Here is a 14,305-nt window from a genome sequence, read left to right as displayed (position 1 = left end):
TGAGAATCGAATTTTACTCGCCGCACAAATCACGCGGGATATCATAAACAATGGGGTCTCGGCTCGAAGAAGCTCGGAGAGACCGCTTTTATTAATAACATTAGGTACAGTGGGCCCTACACAAGGGGACTGTCGTCCCGCTCTTCCATCCAAATGCCGTATATCTACGCTGGGGCCGGCGAATCGCTTAAAAAAATAAACTATTCGAGCGGCCCGCGTTGTACTTAGCCAGTCGCTGTCTGAAAGTCGCCTCAGTCTCGCGTCGCAATTCGAGCGATTCGGAAGCGTTTTGCCCACGTCCGAGCAAAGAAAAGATATATATTCTTGCACATACATATACCTCTATAGTATATCGTTCGGTTCTTCTACGCGCGTGTTACAAATCAAAAGTTTTGCATATTCCCTGAAATTATAAAAATAAATCTTAATTATTTTCTCGCCGCAACAATTAAATTCCATCTGTGTTTTTTGGTGTGTGAAAGTATACAATGAAAAGCATTAAATTGAAATAACAGAGAATATATTTTTTGTGATCGCAAGATTTGATCTTTTCGGCATAATCAAGTGCAATTTGTGTGAGTCAGCAAAAAAAAGAAAGATTTATAAAAACATCACGCGAACCGAATGGAAAACCTGGTATCCATCAATTCAAATTTATGCCACAAAAGTCGAAATCGTCAATGCAAACCCTATTGAACTTTGATGGTGGGGAATTGCTTTAATTTCCAGCTGTGTTCTATTTCCCATTCTATTTAAGTTTTGGCACGTTCCCCGGTTCTCAGTGCTCCGCATTTCGGGGCCTTCGCCTCCGTTTTCTGGTTCTAGTTCTTATTGTAATGAAATCATATAGAAACAAGGAAGAACGCTATAGTCGAGTACCTCGACTATCAGATACCCGTTACTCAGCTAAAGGGACCAAAGGTAAATGGAGATATGCAAGCAGCAAAGCGAGATTTAAATGCGCCACCTACCGGCGGAAGACAGATTTAAGCATTGTGGGCGTTAGGGTAGGCGTGGCAAATTTTTTTTTGGATCAATCGATAGGTATTGACGAGACCAATACATTTCAGTTAAAATTTTTTATCGAGCATAAAAATTTTGAGCGCCACAGGCTTGGGCGGTTTGTGGGCGGTAGAGTGGGCGTGGCATATTCGCATAACAAACCTGCGCTGCGTACAAAGCTACGGAATCTAAATCTGAAATCCCAATACTCTATCTTTGATAGTTTCCGAGATATCCGCGTTCATATTTACGATTTTTTGAAGTTTGTGGGCGGTTTGTGGGCGTCCAAGTGGGCGTGGCAAACTTTTTTTTGAGCCAATCGATAGGTATTGCTAAGAACAATTCATTTCAGTTTAAATTTTTACTCTAGCATCAAAACTGTAGAAGCCACAGTTTTGGGCGGTTTGTGGGCGTTAGAGTGGGCGTGGCACTCTACTGAAACAAACTTGCGCTGCGTAAGAAGCTCAGGAATCTGCTCGCCAAATCTCAATAGCCTAGCTCTCATAGTTTCCAAGATCTCAGCGTTCATCCGGACAGACAGACGGACAGACGGACAGACGGACAGACGGACAGACGGACAGACGGACAGACGGACAGACGGACAGACGGACATGGCTAGATCGACTCGGCTAGTGATCCTGATCAAGAATATATATACTTTATGGGGTCGGAAACGCTTCCTTCTGCCTGTTACATACTTTCCGACGAATCTAGTATACCCTTTTACTCTACGAGTAACGGGTATAAATAGAGCGCAGACACACATCAACAAATGAGGCATAACAATTTATACTCGGTTCCCGATTCTTTGTAGATCAAAGTTCACATGGAGTGAATTTCGGTATGCAAACGTGAGGCCTGAGATGGGAAAATTTCGGATAGAAATCTTTTACCGCCAGGGAATCCATCTCGGCTACGTAATACTGTTTATCACCCATCAGGAATACGCATACGCTCCGGGTGCCGCCCGTTTAACAACGGTTAAATGTTTTGGTCTCGTTGGCGGGCGTCTTGATCAAATAAACTGGAGTATTTATTTGCATTTTATTAGTCAGCGATTATGCCCTGCCAAATTGTGATGATGATATCACCCGTCACCAGAGCGAACGGACATGGCCAGAACCGAATGGTTCCCAATGCCAAGATAGCCCCACCCTCGCGGACACCACGATGCCATTGTCACCGCCGCAGAATGTGGGGCAGCAGGCTCCATTTGGCGGTCGGGTGGTTTGGGATGGCTTGGGGTGTCTCGGGTGGTGTTGTGGGTGGTGTGGAAAAGTACAATTTGTAATGCAATACCCACCGCTTTGCATGGGGCTTCAAGTTCGCGCCCCAATCTAAACACAAGTGCAAACAAAGTCAGTCATTTCACATGCAGGGAAAGAAATATCAACGAAAATTGGTCCTTATTAGGGGCAGATTTGGGCTTTAAATAATTAATGGGTAGCTCCTTTTAAATGCAAAAAAATAGAAGTATTATCATATGTAAAATATGGGTTACATGGGAGTATTCAATTACTAGTTGTTTTTAGTAAAGAGGTCATTTTTAAAGCCATTAAAAAAACTAAATTCGTTTTTTTAATCAAGATAATATAAAAATGGTTTTAATGATAATTACATTAAGCATTACACCATTGAAAAATGTTTAATTGATATTGAAAATTGTAATTTCCATTCACTGCTTTCGTTAATAACTACAAGTACAATAACGTAACAGTTTCACCATTGAAAAATTTATAATTGGTATAGGAAAATGTAATTTTTAATAACAAATTTCTTCTGATTTAGTTTTTTTAGATACGAAAATAATGTTCCATTGCAAGATGAATTTTATTTTGTGATTACAACAATTTCTGTGGCAGCAAACTAAATTAAAAAGAAAAAAGTGGAATTAACCAAAAATTAAAATTTTTAAATTTCTTAAAAACCCGATTTCGTTAAACTATTTTCTCTCTGTGCACATGACACATAGAGCATTCATTTATAGGCGACAGGGGCGCGAGGGTGCGGCTGTGCAAAAGGCTGACCCTCCTTATCATCTATTAGGGCAAGCAAACGACTTATCGGTCCCATAACAACTGCACCAAGGAAATAAAAGGCCCACTGAATTAAAAAGCAAACGATCCAATTCGATCCGATCCGAGTTTTAGTTTCCAGGCCGGTCGGCCTTGAACACGGATTCCTCTAATCAGTGGAATAGATGATCACGAGCCAGCAATGTAGCCCAAAGCATAATTTGATTTCGGCTAACCTTGCCGCCACTTTATTCGTTATATCTCTTGGCTATATTTCGAAAATGGTATTGTATGGGTGAGAGAATGTGCCCCAAGTGGTTCGGTATCTTCGGCTGGGCGACAGGAGAATTCTATTTGTGGATTATAAAAGCATGAATGAGCGTCACTTAGTGTCTCACAGTTTGATTCTTCTCTTGTCTAGCATTCTGTTGAATATCTCGCCGTTATCTCTTCGAGAAAATAAAAGTCTGTTTTTCCGAAAGACTTATCTATGTGGGGCAGATGAGTTTTTTGCGCGTTCCCTTCGTAGAAGTCTAGACGATAGAGCAAGTTATCATCTCAAATTAAGGGTCAGTTTTAATCACCGCTGATTCTATAAAAATTCTAACACGTGCTGAAATCTACTGCAATAAAAATCAAGCTTTATGATCTAAGTGCTTTCACCGGCATGTTTATCTAATCTCAGAAGATCTAGTATGAGGAAGTCATTAGATAACCTGTAAATTTGCATCCTAACGGTTCTGTACCGATTTACTCATTAAAAAAGCCATAAGTAGTGCAATTATCGCAGTTACTAACAACAATGTTGCTACAAGAACGTGTGGTTTTCTTATCAAGTCTAAAATTAAAAGAAAGACCGGATAAGATTGACACAAGCCATTTACCAATGACCTTGTTAAAGCTGTAAAACTAGCGAGTTCAAGTAGCTCAACAAAATTGCCACCGTTTGCATTATTATTGCAACAGGGTTCATTGTCCAATACTTGAAAAACTGTTTTGCAAGCTTTCAAAAGGTCTTACTAAAGGTATTACTAAACCCGCTGACAGAACCGATGAAAACTTGACACCTTTCCTGAAGTTTTGACAGCTGATAATTGCCCAAGTGTCGAGTGTCTTCTTAGTGTAAACTTCGTGATCGTCGAGATCGCTGCATGAATGAGCCGCTATATATTTGCATATATGGCGATTACGCAAGCGGCTAATTGAATGCAAAACCCCGATGGTAAATCACAAAGGGTTGATAGCAGGGATAGTAGACGGTTATAACATCAGGTTATGCGATTATTTATGTTATTTAGTTTTGAACGGATTGCACAAGTGATCATCATCATCGCATACACGTGCAACGGATTCAGGAACTTTTTCGATCCGATCCGATGGGAAAAGTCGATTCAGTCGATTGATGGGCAATGAATTTCTCTTTCAGCACTTGCCGGTTTGTTTATACGATTTGTTTTGTTTATGCAAGACCAAGATTAGAACGTATTATTATGGCATGGCATCTGTTTTTCCTGCCACCCGGAACACAAAAGCTGGTAGGGCAGATTGGATCGCAAAATAATTGCTGGAAAACAGTTCCACTTAGTGGGAGTACTGACAAATGAGTCATTCCTGTAAGCAGATAAGGAATTCAACGAACAAATGAAATGGTTTATATCTTATACATAGACTACGATACTTATTATTGCTGTTGAAAGATAATAGACCATAGTTTTTATTGGTTATTAGTCAACCGTTGTTTAATTTTGGCATTCTAAAGAAATAACAATTTTTATTATACCATGTAATCTTTTAAGAACTCATTAAAACTCCTTTTTGTAATCAAAATTCGGTTATCAATTTGATAATTATTTAATTTTTAGACCTTTCCCAATAACTCAACACAATAATTTACTTAAGATAAGATTATAGGGGCTTTTTTCGAATATCTTTAACAACTCTTTATTTCCCACAGGGGACTTTTTGCGGAGAATACTTCATTTTAAATTCAATTTTGTTCTTATATTCCCGCTAAAGTTAAAACTTCCCTAACCGCAGGGTAATTTCAAGAACGCTCTATAAAAACCCCTATTATACTTTACATTTTGTGTTAAACCATATGAAAATACATTATCCAGCATATGGGGAGATTCGCCCAGAATGACTCAATTCAAATGTGGAAAAGTCAAAGGCAATGTTATTACAATTTATTTTAATTGATAGCAAGTGGCATTCCAGAGTTCTGAGCACAAGTGTTTGCCTTCCCAAGACATGACTGTATTTTCAACCTGCCGCAGTTGTTGTTACTATTATTATTGTTATTATTATTATTTGTTATTGCCGTTCTGTCTGATAGTCGCCTGCATTTGTAATTTTATCGAACCTGCGGGTCAGTTGAGGCTTCAATGGCAAAGGTAGCACCGCAATTATTAATTGACATTACTTTTTCGAAGCGAATAGATAACCATGGGAGCCCCGACCAGCTGCCATATACATACCTATATAGTGAGTGGTGTATCATAATGATAACCTCATTTCTACTGTATATGAAATATTTATTTACTGCTTCCGTGCGTATTGTTTTCATCACTTTTGTTTATTCAACGAAGGTTTTGTGTGCAGCCAAGTGGCGTACAAAAATCTTGAGCCATTAAGTCAACGCTCACGTAATAAAATTCTAAAGCCCCAATTTGAGACGGACTTTTGTCCATTCAAAGAAGGAATTCCATGGCACAAAATCCGCAAAATGGGAAAAAAATTACAAAGTCAGCCGGCAATTACAGTGGTCGTTTCATAATTAGGAGCCGTCAGTTTTATAGGGTTATTTTGTTTTGGAGGTTTTTACTCAAGAAATATGAGAATTATGCAAATCTAATGTGTTTGGCCTTAATTGTTGTTGGTTTAATCTTTGCATTTTTAATAACTTCAAAAAGAAGAACTTCAAAACTTTACAGCCATTAAGTATTATTAACCAACCCCATGAGGGATTTCAAGTCTTGAGTTTTAGTATTAGGTTAATAAGTTTAATGATATTAGTTCTTGGTTTAGACAAAAAAGAAGTAAAATCTAGTGGCAATATTTTGTCATAAAATTTTAAAATATATTTTTCAAAGATCAGTTACCAAACATTTCTTTAAAAGTTCTATAAAAATAAATATATTGATCTTTCATTAAGTTTAATAATTATAAGTTTTGATTTAATAAACAAGGAAGAACGCTATAGTCGAGTACCTCGACTATCAGATACCCGTTACTCAGCTAAAGGGACCAAAGGAAAATGGAGATATGCAAGCAGCAAATGCGCCACCTACCGGCGGTAGACAGATTTAAGCATTGTGGGCATTAGAGTGGGCGTGGCAAAGTTTTTTTTAAATCAATCGATAGGTATTGACGAGACCAATACATTTAAGTTACAATTTTTTATCTAGCACGAAAATTGTGGGCGCCACAGGCTTGGGCGGTTTGTGGGCGTTAGAGTGGGCGTGGCAAACTTTTTTTTAAATCAATCGATAGGTATTGACGAGACCAATACATTTCAGTTTAAATTTGTAATCTACCATGAAAATTGTGGGCGCCACAGACTTGGGCGGTTTGTGGGCGTTGGAGTGGGCGTGGCATATTCGCGTAATAAACTTGCGCTGCGCTCAAGCCTACGGAATCTAAATCTGAAATCTCGTTTCTCTATCTTTGATATTTTCCGAGATATTCGCGTTCATATTTACGATTTTTTGAAGTTTGTGGGCGGTTTGTGGGCGTTAAAGTGGGCGTGGCAAACTTTTTTTTAGGTCAGTCGGTAGGTATTGATGAGAACAATACATTTCAGTTAAAATTTTTGTTCTAGCATCAAAACTGTAGGAGCCACAGTTTTGGGCGGTTTGTGGGCGTTAGAGTGGGCGTGGCACTCTTTTGAAACAAACTTGCGCTGCGCAGGAATCTCAGGAATCTGCATGCCTAATCCCAGTATTGTAGCTCTTATAGTTTCCAAGATCTCAGCGTTCATACGGACAGACGGACAGACGGACAGACGGACAGACGGACAGACGGACAGACGGACAGACGGACATGGCTAGATTGACTCGGCTAGTGATCCTGATCAAGAATATATATACTTTATGGGGTCGGAAACGCTTCCTTCTGCCTGTTACATACTTTCCGACGAATCTAGTATACCCTTTTACTCTACGAGTAACGGGTATAAAAATAAAATAAAAGCTGATTACACCATTTCCTCATAACATATACATATGTAAAAATATTTTTTTAAGACCTGTATCAGTTATCAAATATTTATTTTTAACTTCTATAAAAATAAATATATTGTTCATGTGTTTGGGGGTCCACTGTAATTGCCCTGCTCCTTCTCTCTTACACTTTTTACAACTCTATTCAGTTTTACTTTTTCTGAACTTGTCGCCAAACGAGTTTTTGTTCTAAGAACTGACCGGCGCAACGTTCTCTTTTTACCATTTTCAACAGTTCTTGTTCTCTGATGTAATTTCGTAATTTTCTGTTTCGTAATTTTCTGTTGCTACTTTTTGGCGGTGTTGAAATCGCAATTATAAAGCTCACGATCTTGAACCACTATTTTCTGGTTGCGGTAAATTTGATCACCTAGCTTACAAATATTGGGCATATCTATTCTATTTATTCACTGAGTCATCTAAGACAAAAGGGAAATTAGTATTGGAGGTGAGAATATTCCCTAGAAAATAAGCATTATTCCAACTTTACACCATTTGCATACTAATAATTTAGCCGTTCCTAAAACTTACTCGTAGGGCAAGTTTTATTCAGCAAATTTCCCGAGATCATTACAAGCTGTAATGGGTATATTATTAAAGAAACCGAAAGTCACGTAGGGGGTGTTTTCCCTAGAATTAAACTACGTGTTCCATGACTAATTGAATAATTTGCGGAAGTTCTTTGAAAGTGGCGAATAAATAAGTGCGAGTTGTACATTTAAATGATATGTGGAAAGTTCGCTTTGAGGTGGGAGCGTTTTTATGACAAATTCTTGTGGTTGTGAAAAACAAATTTTAAAAATCTATGGAGGAAATACCCCAATGGGGTTTTAATAACTCATTTGGATATTTCATGATATATGATATATGATAAATATATCTTAAAATAAAGATCAAACCGTCTGATTGTAGGTGATTTGGAATTCTACCAAATTTTGCCACACTTTCCGCACGTTTTGTTTACAACTGGAATTTAACAAATCATAAGAATGGTATTTCGCACATAAATTTTTACTCAATTTTTTGTGTACACATATTGGTTAGATGTTCTGGTTTTTGGCAAGGCCGTTTGTGGCTATATAGTTTTTATTTTCTCATAATTGTTGTTATGTGCGTACGCAGGTGTGAGTGATTTGTTGATTGCGCCTGAGTCATAAATTGAAATAACAATTTGTCTGTTATTCTCGGCGGACCAAAAATCAAAATCAAAACGAGTAAAAGGTGGCCTAAACTTGAAATTTAACGCCACTTTGCCGGCGCGTTTTGCATTGCCGAGTTGTGTATTTGATATGCGAATGTGCTTAGCTCTGCCTGATTATAATTTCTATATAAATTGGTTTTTTTTTCGCTTTGTTTTAGTGATTTGCTTTTTTAGCTGCTGCGGCGACGCCGGCAGCGGCGAAGGCAGAGACCCCATCGTTTTTAGTCGGCGACGAGTTCTTCCGCAGTTATCAGCTGTCTGCCAACGGGGGCGCATGCGCAAAGCGGACAATTTACTAAAAAACGGTTTCCTCTCTTAGTTTTTCTTGAAGAAAATTAAAAACGGATAATCATAATAATAAATAAAAAACATTAAGAAATTAACAAGTAACGGTTCGACGGTTTTCGTATTCGGTTTCGACAGTTGACGAACTTTGAGGTCAAGCCGGTTTAAGACGCGCTCTAATTGTCGCCGTATAAGGGCTTTTAACTTTATTACAAAAGTTAACCCTCTTGATGATATAATTTTGATTCAGGCTACCACACAAATTGCAACTTGAAACCATTACCGAGTATGGTTTGTAATCCATTATAATACTGTTGTTTCACACACAGGCCGTTTCGAAAACAATTTAAAAGTGCTCTCCTCCGAATTTGATATGTGTAAATAATGTGCAAAGCAAACGGAAAGCAAAGCTAATAAATTTCAATAAGAGTTCAAAATAAATCAGCAAGAACGTTTTGTAAACACTACGGGAATATTACGAGTACACACACATAATGGATAGCAGCAAATTGTTGAAGAATGTCTATGGCATTGATATTCACTTCGAAGATCTCCTCTACCAGGTCAATGTACCCAAAAAGCAAGGTAAGATATCTCCAAAAAATGTGTTCTAATTGTCAGTCGGATAAAAGTAAAATGAGAAAGGCTGATTTCCATCTTTTTTTACCTTAAGATGATTTTATTAGAAAGTCATCCCAGTGTAACCATTATTTAATCAGGAAAAAATAATATTCTTAGAAATTAAAAAGAAAGTAATAACTGTTACATATATATTCAATCAATATAAACTATAGTATTATTTTTTTTCGAGTGCTTCGCAATAGTTATTATGCAAATAGACTATCTCTATTAGCACTCAAAGTGTGCCGGAAGAAAAGATCCCGGACCACAGGTGCTATTCCTGATAATCCAGAGTCAATAGAGCAGACAGTTATCGCTAATGGAACATATTTAGAGATTGCGCATGAGTCTTAAGTGGAACAAGTACTAATTTTTTTTTGATTGACCCATCCAAAATGTATACCACTTCTGCTTTATGATATGTGCACATTTAATGAGGGTTTTCATTTAAAAGCTGGCTTTATTTTTCATGGCTCCTAACCTGTTAACCTTATTGTATGCCTTTTAATTGCTCCGCATGTGTGAAATATATGGGAGAAGGTTGGCAAAAGCGTTTGCGGTTCAGTGTATTGCAACCTGAAAACTAAACGAACTTAGGATCATAAAGGTTGTAACACAACCGTAACAAAACAATCAACCGCCATTGAAATATTAAAAAAGCTTGAACTAACTATATTGATTACTTTCCCAATTTATAGCAAGGTTAAAACACTTTTCGAGCTTTTTGATAATGTTGTTAAATATCCCATTTAGTAGAAATGCTTATTCAAAATTTGCTGATTGTTTAAGTGTCTATCATTGGAATTTGTAAAATATTATTGGATATTACTTAAAAGGATAAAATCTTTAATTAATAAGTTTGTAATATAAAAAGAGGTCTACTTTGAACATTACTTAATGAAGGTTTTTTCCAATTTCATTTATATTCACAGAAAAGAAATCAGTGCTAAAGGGCATTACAGGGACCTTCAAGTCGGGCGAACTGACCGCCATTATGGGTCCCTCGGGGGCCGGTAAATCTAGTCTAATGAACATCCTCACCGGTCTGACTAAAACTGGTGTCAGCGGGAAGATAGAAATCGGAAAGGCACGCAAATTATGCGGTTACATTATGCAGGACGATCACTTCTTTCCCTACTTCACCGTAGAGGAGACCATGTTGATGGCGGCAACACTTAAAATCTCCAACAACTGCGTCAGCCTGAAGGAAAAGCGAACTCTGGTAGGTAAACAGGGAATGCACTGAGAAAAACTATAATTTTCATTTTAAAAAAGACCAACCAAAATAAAAAAAATTCAGATAAAAAGCTGTATTAAAAAAGGTTTTTCAAATGGACTTATAATGTTTATGTTGGTTCCCTAATTTTCCAATAATCATATATCTATGATAATCGTTTCAATATTATCAATATTTACAATCAAAATAAAAAGATATTTATTATTAAAAACAATAATTCATAAATAATGTATTTGTTTTAATAAATTTTTTTGCAAATCATTAAAAATATTTTTAAAAATGTTCTATACAACGACTTTTTTCTTAAAAAATCCATTTCTATACAACATTTTTTTTCTTTTTGATTTTATTCAACAAACACTAAAGTAAAGCAGATTTATTTTTTCGAGTGTCCAATCTAGGGAAAAATATTAATTGACGTGTGATTTACAGATCGACTACCTGCTGAATTCGCTGAAGCTGACGAAGGCGCGGCAGACGAAGTGCTCCAACCTGAGTGGCGGCCAGAAGAAGCGCCTGTCCATCGCCCTGGAGCTGATAGACAATCCAGCGGTGTTATTTTTGGACGAGCCCACAACGTGAGTGAGAGGTCCATTGTCCTCGAAACCTGTTCCAGATTGACACATTCCGACCTTGAACCGAACCTCATGATCTTTCTGTTGATCTCCCACAGCGGATTGGACAGCTCCTCCTCCTTCGACACCATCCAACTGCTGCGCGGTCTGGCTAATGAGGGTCGGACCATCGTGTGCACGATCCACCAACCGTCGACCAACATCTACAATCTGTTCAACCTGGTCTACGTCCTGAGCGCGGGTCGATGCACCTACCAGGGCACGCCCCAGAACACGGTCATGTTTCTCAGCAGCGTGAGCCTGGAGTGCCCGCCCTATCACAATCCCGCCGACTTCCGTGAGTGATTCGGTTGCCCCAACTGGGTGCCTTTCCCTTTTAACCATGATTACTCACTTAATGCACCGGTTAATTGGCATTTAATGTCGCACCTGACAAAATCACTATATTGCCCTTTGTCAGATTCCATGGAGGGAATTTATTACCATTTGCTATAAAGCATTTTTGATTTTTGTGGATCTTCTAACACTCTACAAGAAGTCTTTGTATACATTTTGTACTCCAGTAAAATTAGAAAGCCTTTTAAAAATTGAGTTAATACATCATTGTATAATCCGAAAACGATTAATAAGTTGTAGTTTCCAAAATTTGGTATAATTCAAAAATATATTTTTTATTTGTAAAAGTAAATATTTAAATGTTTTTTTAAAAAAGCTTTCGGTCCTACAATTTTTCATACCATTCAAAAAAATGTATCCTTTCACATATATGTCTAATGAAATTCTGAAATAAAATTATTTTATTAATAACTTTCTTAAAAATAGGCCTATTAAAATATTTCCTTGAATATAAATCATTAACAGCCAATTAATTACCATACCATAATATATCCATTCTTAACTATATCATTACCTTTCTTAAATGGTTTCTAAAATTATTTCCTTAACTTTCCAATTAATCACCATATCATAATATACCCTTTTTCGAAAATCGTTCTTTTAATAAATGACGAAAGAAAAGAGTGAGGCGTGTCATTAAAGGTGTTAATTATTTCAGTGCTGGAATGCGCGAATGGGGATTACGGAGATCAGACAGAGAACTTGGCGGAAGCCGCCAAGGACAACCGGTGGCGATATGATCAGCAACTGATGCAGGGAGAGACTGCCGAACCGCCCAGCGAAACACAGGTGGCCAAGTTCAACGAATCTCAATCAGCACCTGGGCAGGTTCAGGTGCAGGTCCAGAAGATCGAGATCCAGCACATGGAGTCATCGAAGGATCTGACCAAGCACACTTATCCGCCCACGGAAACGGCGCGACTGTGGCTGCTCATCGGTCGCTGTCATCTGCAGTTCTTCAGGGATTGGGTGAGTTCAAAGATCTCTTTTTAAAGACAGAAGATTTAATTAGGTATTTAAATCCCTTATTTAGACTCTTACCTATCTGAAGCTTGGTATTCACATACTGTGCTCTATACTGATTGGCTTGTTCTTCGGCGATTCGGGCAGCAATGCCACCAAACAAATATCCAATGTCGGCATGATCATGATCCACTGCGTTTATCTTTGGTACACCACCATTATGCCGGGCATTCTGAGATGTAAGTAAAAATATGAATATGTTTTTAAATAGGTTATAAAGAGTTTTCTCTTACAGATCCCGCCGAAATAGAAATCATTAGGAAGGAGACGTTCAATAACTGGTACAAACTGCGAACTTATTACCTTGCCACCATCATAACATCAACTCCAGTTCATGTAAGTCCATGTTATATATAAAGAAGATTCTTAAAGTACGAGTGTGTCTATATTCTTAATAAAAACAGTCATCTGTTTGAATATATGAGTTTGTAAATATACTCATGCTGATAAGAAAATTGACTGAGATATGATTAGATAAAAATAATTAGTTACCTTTACCTTATCTTTTTTTTAGATCATTTTCTCGTCGGTTTATATAACGATAGGATATCTAATGACGGATCAGCCCGTGGAAATGGATCGATTTGTTAAATATCTTCTAAGTGCAGTAGTGGTGACCATTTGTGCGGATGGTTTGGGCGTTTTTCTGGGAACCGTGCTGAATCCTGTGGTAAATAATTAATTCTTAAAATAAATTGTATTATCCTGTTCTAATATCATCCTCGTTTTCAGAATGGAACTTTTGTAGGCGCCGTTTCGACCTCTTGTATGCTGATGTTCTCCGGCTTTCTCATCCTGCTGAACCACATTCCGGCTGCCATGAGATTCATGGCCTATATATCGCCACTGCGATATGCCTTGGAGAATATGGTAATCTCGCTATATGGCAACCAGCGGGGACAGTTGATCTGTCCGCCCACGGAGTTCTATTGCCACTTCAAGTGAGTAAAAAATATAAAAATAATACCATATTATATGATAATAATTAACTTGTAATAATTTTAGAAACGCTGTCACCGTTCTGCGACAATTCGGAATGGAGAATGGCGACTTTGGCCACAACATCATCATGATCCTGATCCAAATAGCGATCTTCAAGGTTTTGGCCTACTTTACGCTGAAACACAAGATCAAGACGAACTGAATGGGGCTATTGTGTGTTTTGCTTTTAGTATTCGGCTTAATTTGAATCGAATGTGATTTTATGTTACTTATATCGCTTAGTTGCAAGTAAAAACCAACTTTTTATATATCGGCGTGTGATACTTTAAAGAAATGCAACGGACCATTGCAATATGCCAATGCCAATTGTTGCGGCAACCTCTAAGCATAGCGAATCATAGTTTTTATACTGTTTATGTATGGATAAACTAACATTTATATATTGTACGTATAATTAATTGTCTAGTTAACCTATTTTGTAAGAGAGACCTATATGAACAAACGAAATAAACAAGAAGTTTAAGTAGATGGTTTGCTGGTTTTAATTGGGAACTAAGAGTAAATGAAAAGATGGAAGGCCTATTAAAAATCAGCTGCAGTTCTGGGTATAACTGGTTTTATAAATACATTTTTTCGGACGAATTAATTTGCTGTTTGTTATTAAGAAAAAATATTATTGAAAATATTAATAGCCGGAAAGCTTATTAAAAAAACTCTGTTTATTTTCATTTAGTTTTTCATTTATTCCAATTTTGCAGCAGAATATATTTGAAATTCTTTTTCAGAGC

The 14,305-nt window shown here is 37.4% G+C and overlaps 1 protein-coding gene across 2 annotated transcripts; it reads left to right on the top strand.

Moving 5' to 3' along the window:
• The first annotated feature begins 258 nt into the window (after positions 1 to 258).
• LOC119546969 (ATP-binding cassette sub-family G member 1) lies at positions 259 to 14,045 on the top strand. 2 transcript variants are annotated; one of them, XM_037853614.1, is made up of 11 exons: positions 259 to 471; positions 9,053 to 9,308; positions 10,277 to 10,566; positions 11,014 to 11,159; positions 11,255 to 11,493; positions 12,211 to 12,521; positions 12,586 to 12,754; positions 12,811 to 12,911; positions 13,090 to 13,245; positions 13,308 to 13,516; positions 13,581 to 13,719. In XM_037853614.1, the coding sequence occupies exons 2-11, from the start codon at positions 9,218 to 9,220 to the stop codon at positions 13,717 to 13,719; spliced, it is 1,851 nt and encodes a 616-aa protein (XP_037709542.1). In that variant the 5' UTR covers positions 259 to 471; positions 9,053 to 9,217. The 2 variants fall into 2 exon arrangements, with proteins under 2 accessions (XP_037709542.1, XP_037709543.1); XM_037853615.1 differs by lacking the exon at positions 259 to 471 and having other exon boundaries at positions 9,218 to 9,308; positions 13,581 to 14,045.
• The last annotated feature ends 260 nt before the right edge of the window (positions 14,046 to 14,305 follow it).

This window comes from Drosophila subpulchrella, chromosome 2L (assembly GCF_014743375.2).
Source record: "Drosophila subpulchrella strain 33 F10 #4 breed RU33 chromosome 2L, RU_Dsub_v1.1 Primary Assembly, whole genome shotgun sequence".
NCBI classification, from domain to species: domain Eukaryota; kingdom Metazoa; phylum Arthropoda; class Insecta; order Diptera; family Drosophilidae; genus Drosophila; species Drosophila subpulchrella.
The sequence above is the reverse complement of the archived record's forward strand: the minus strand, read 5'-3'. Positions and strand labels throughout refer to the sequence as shown.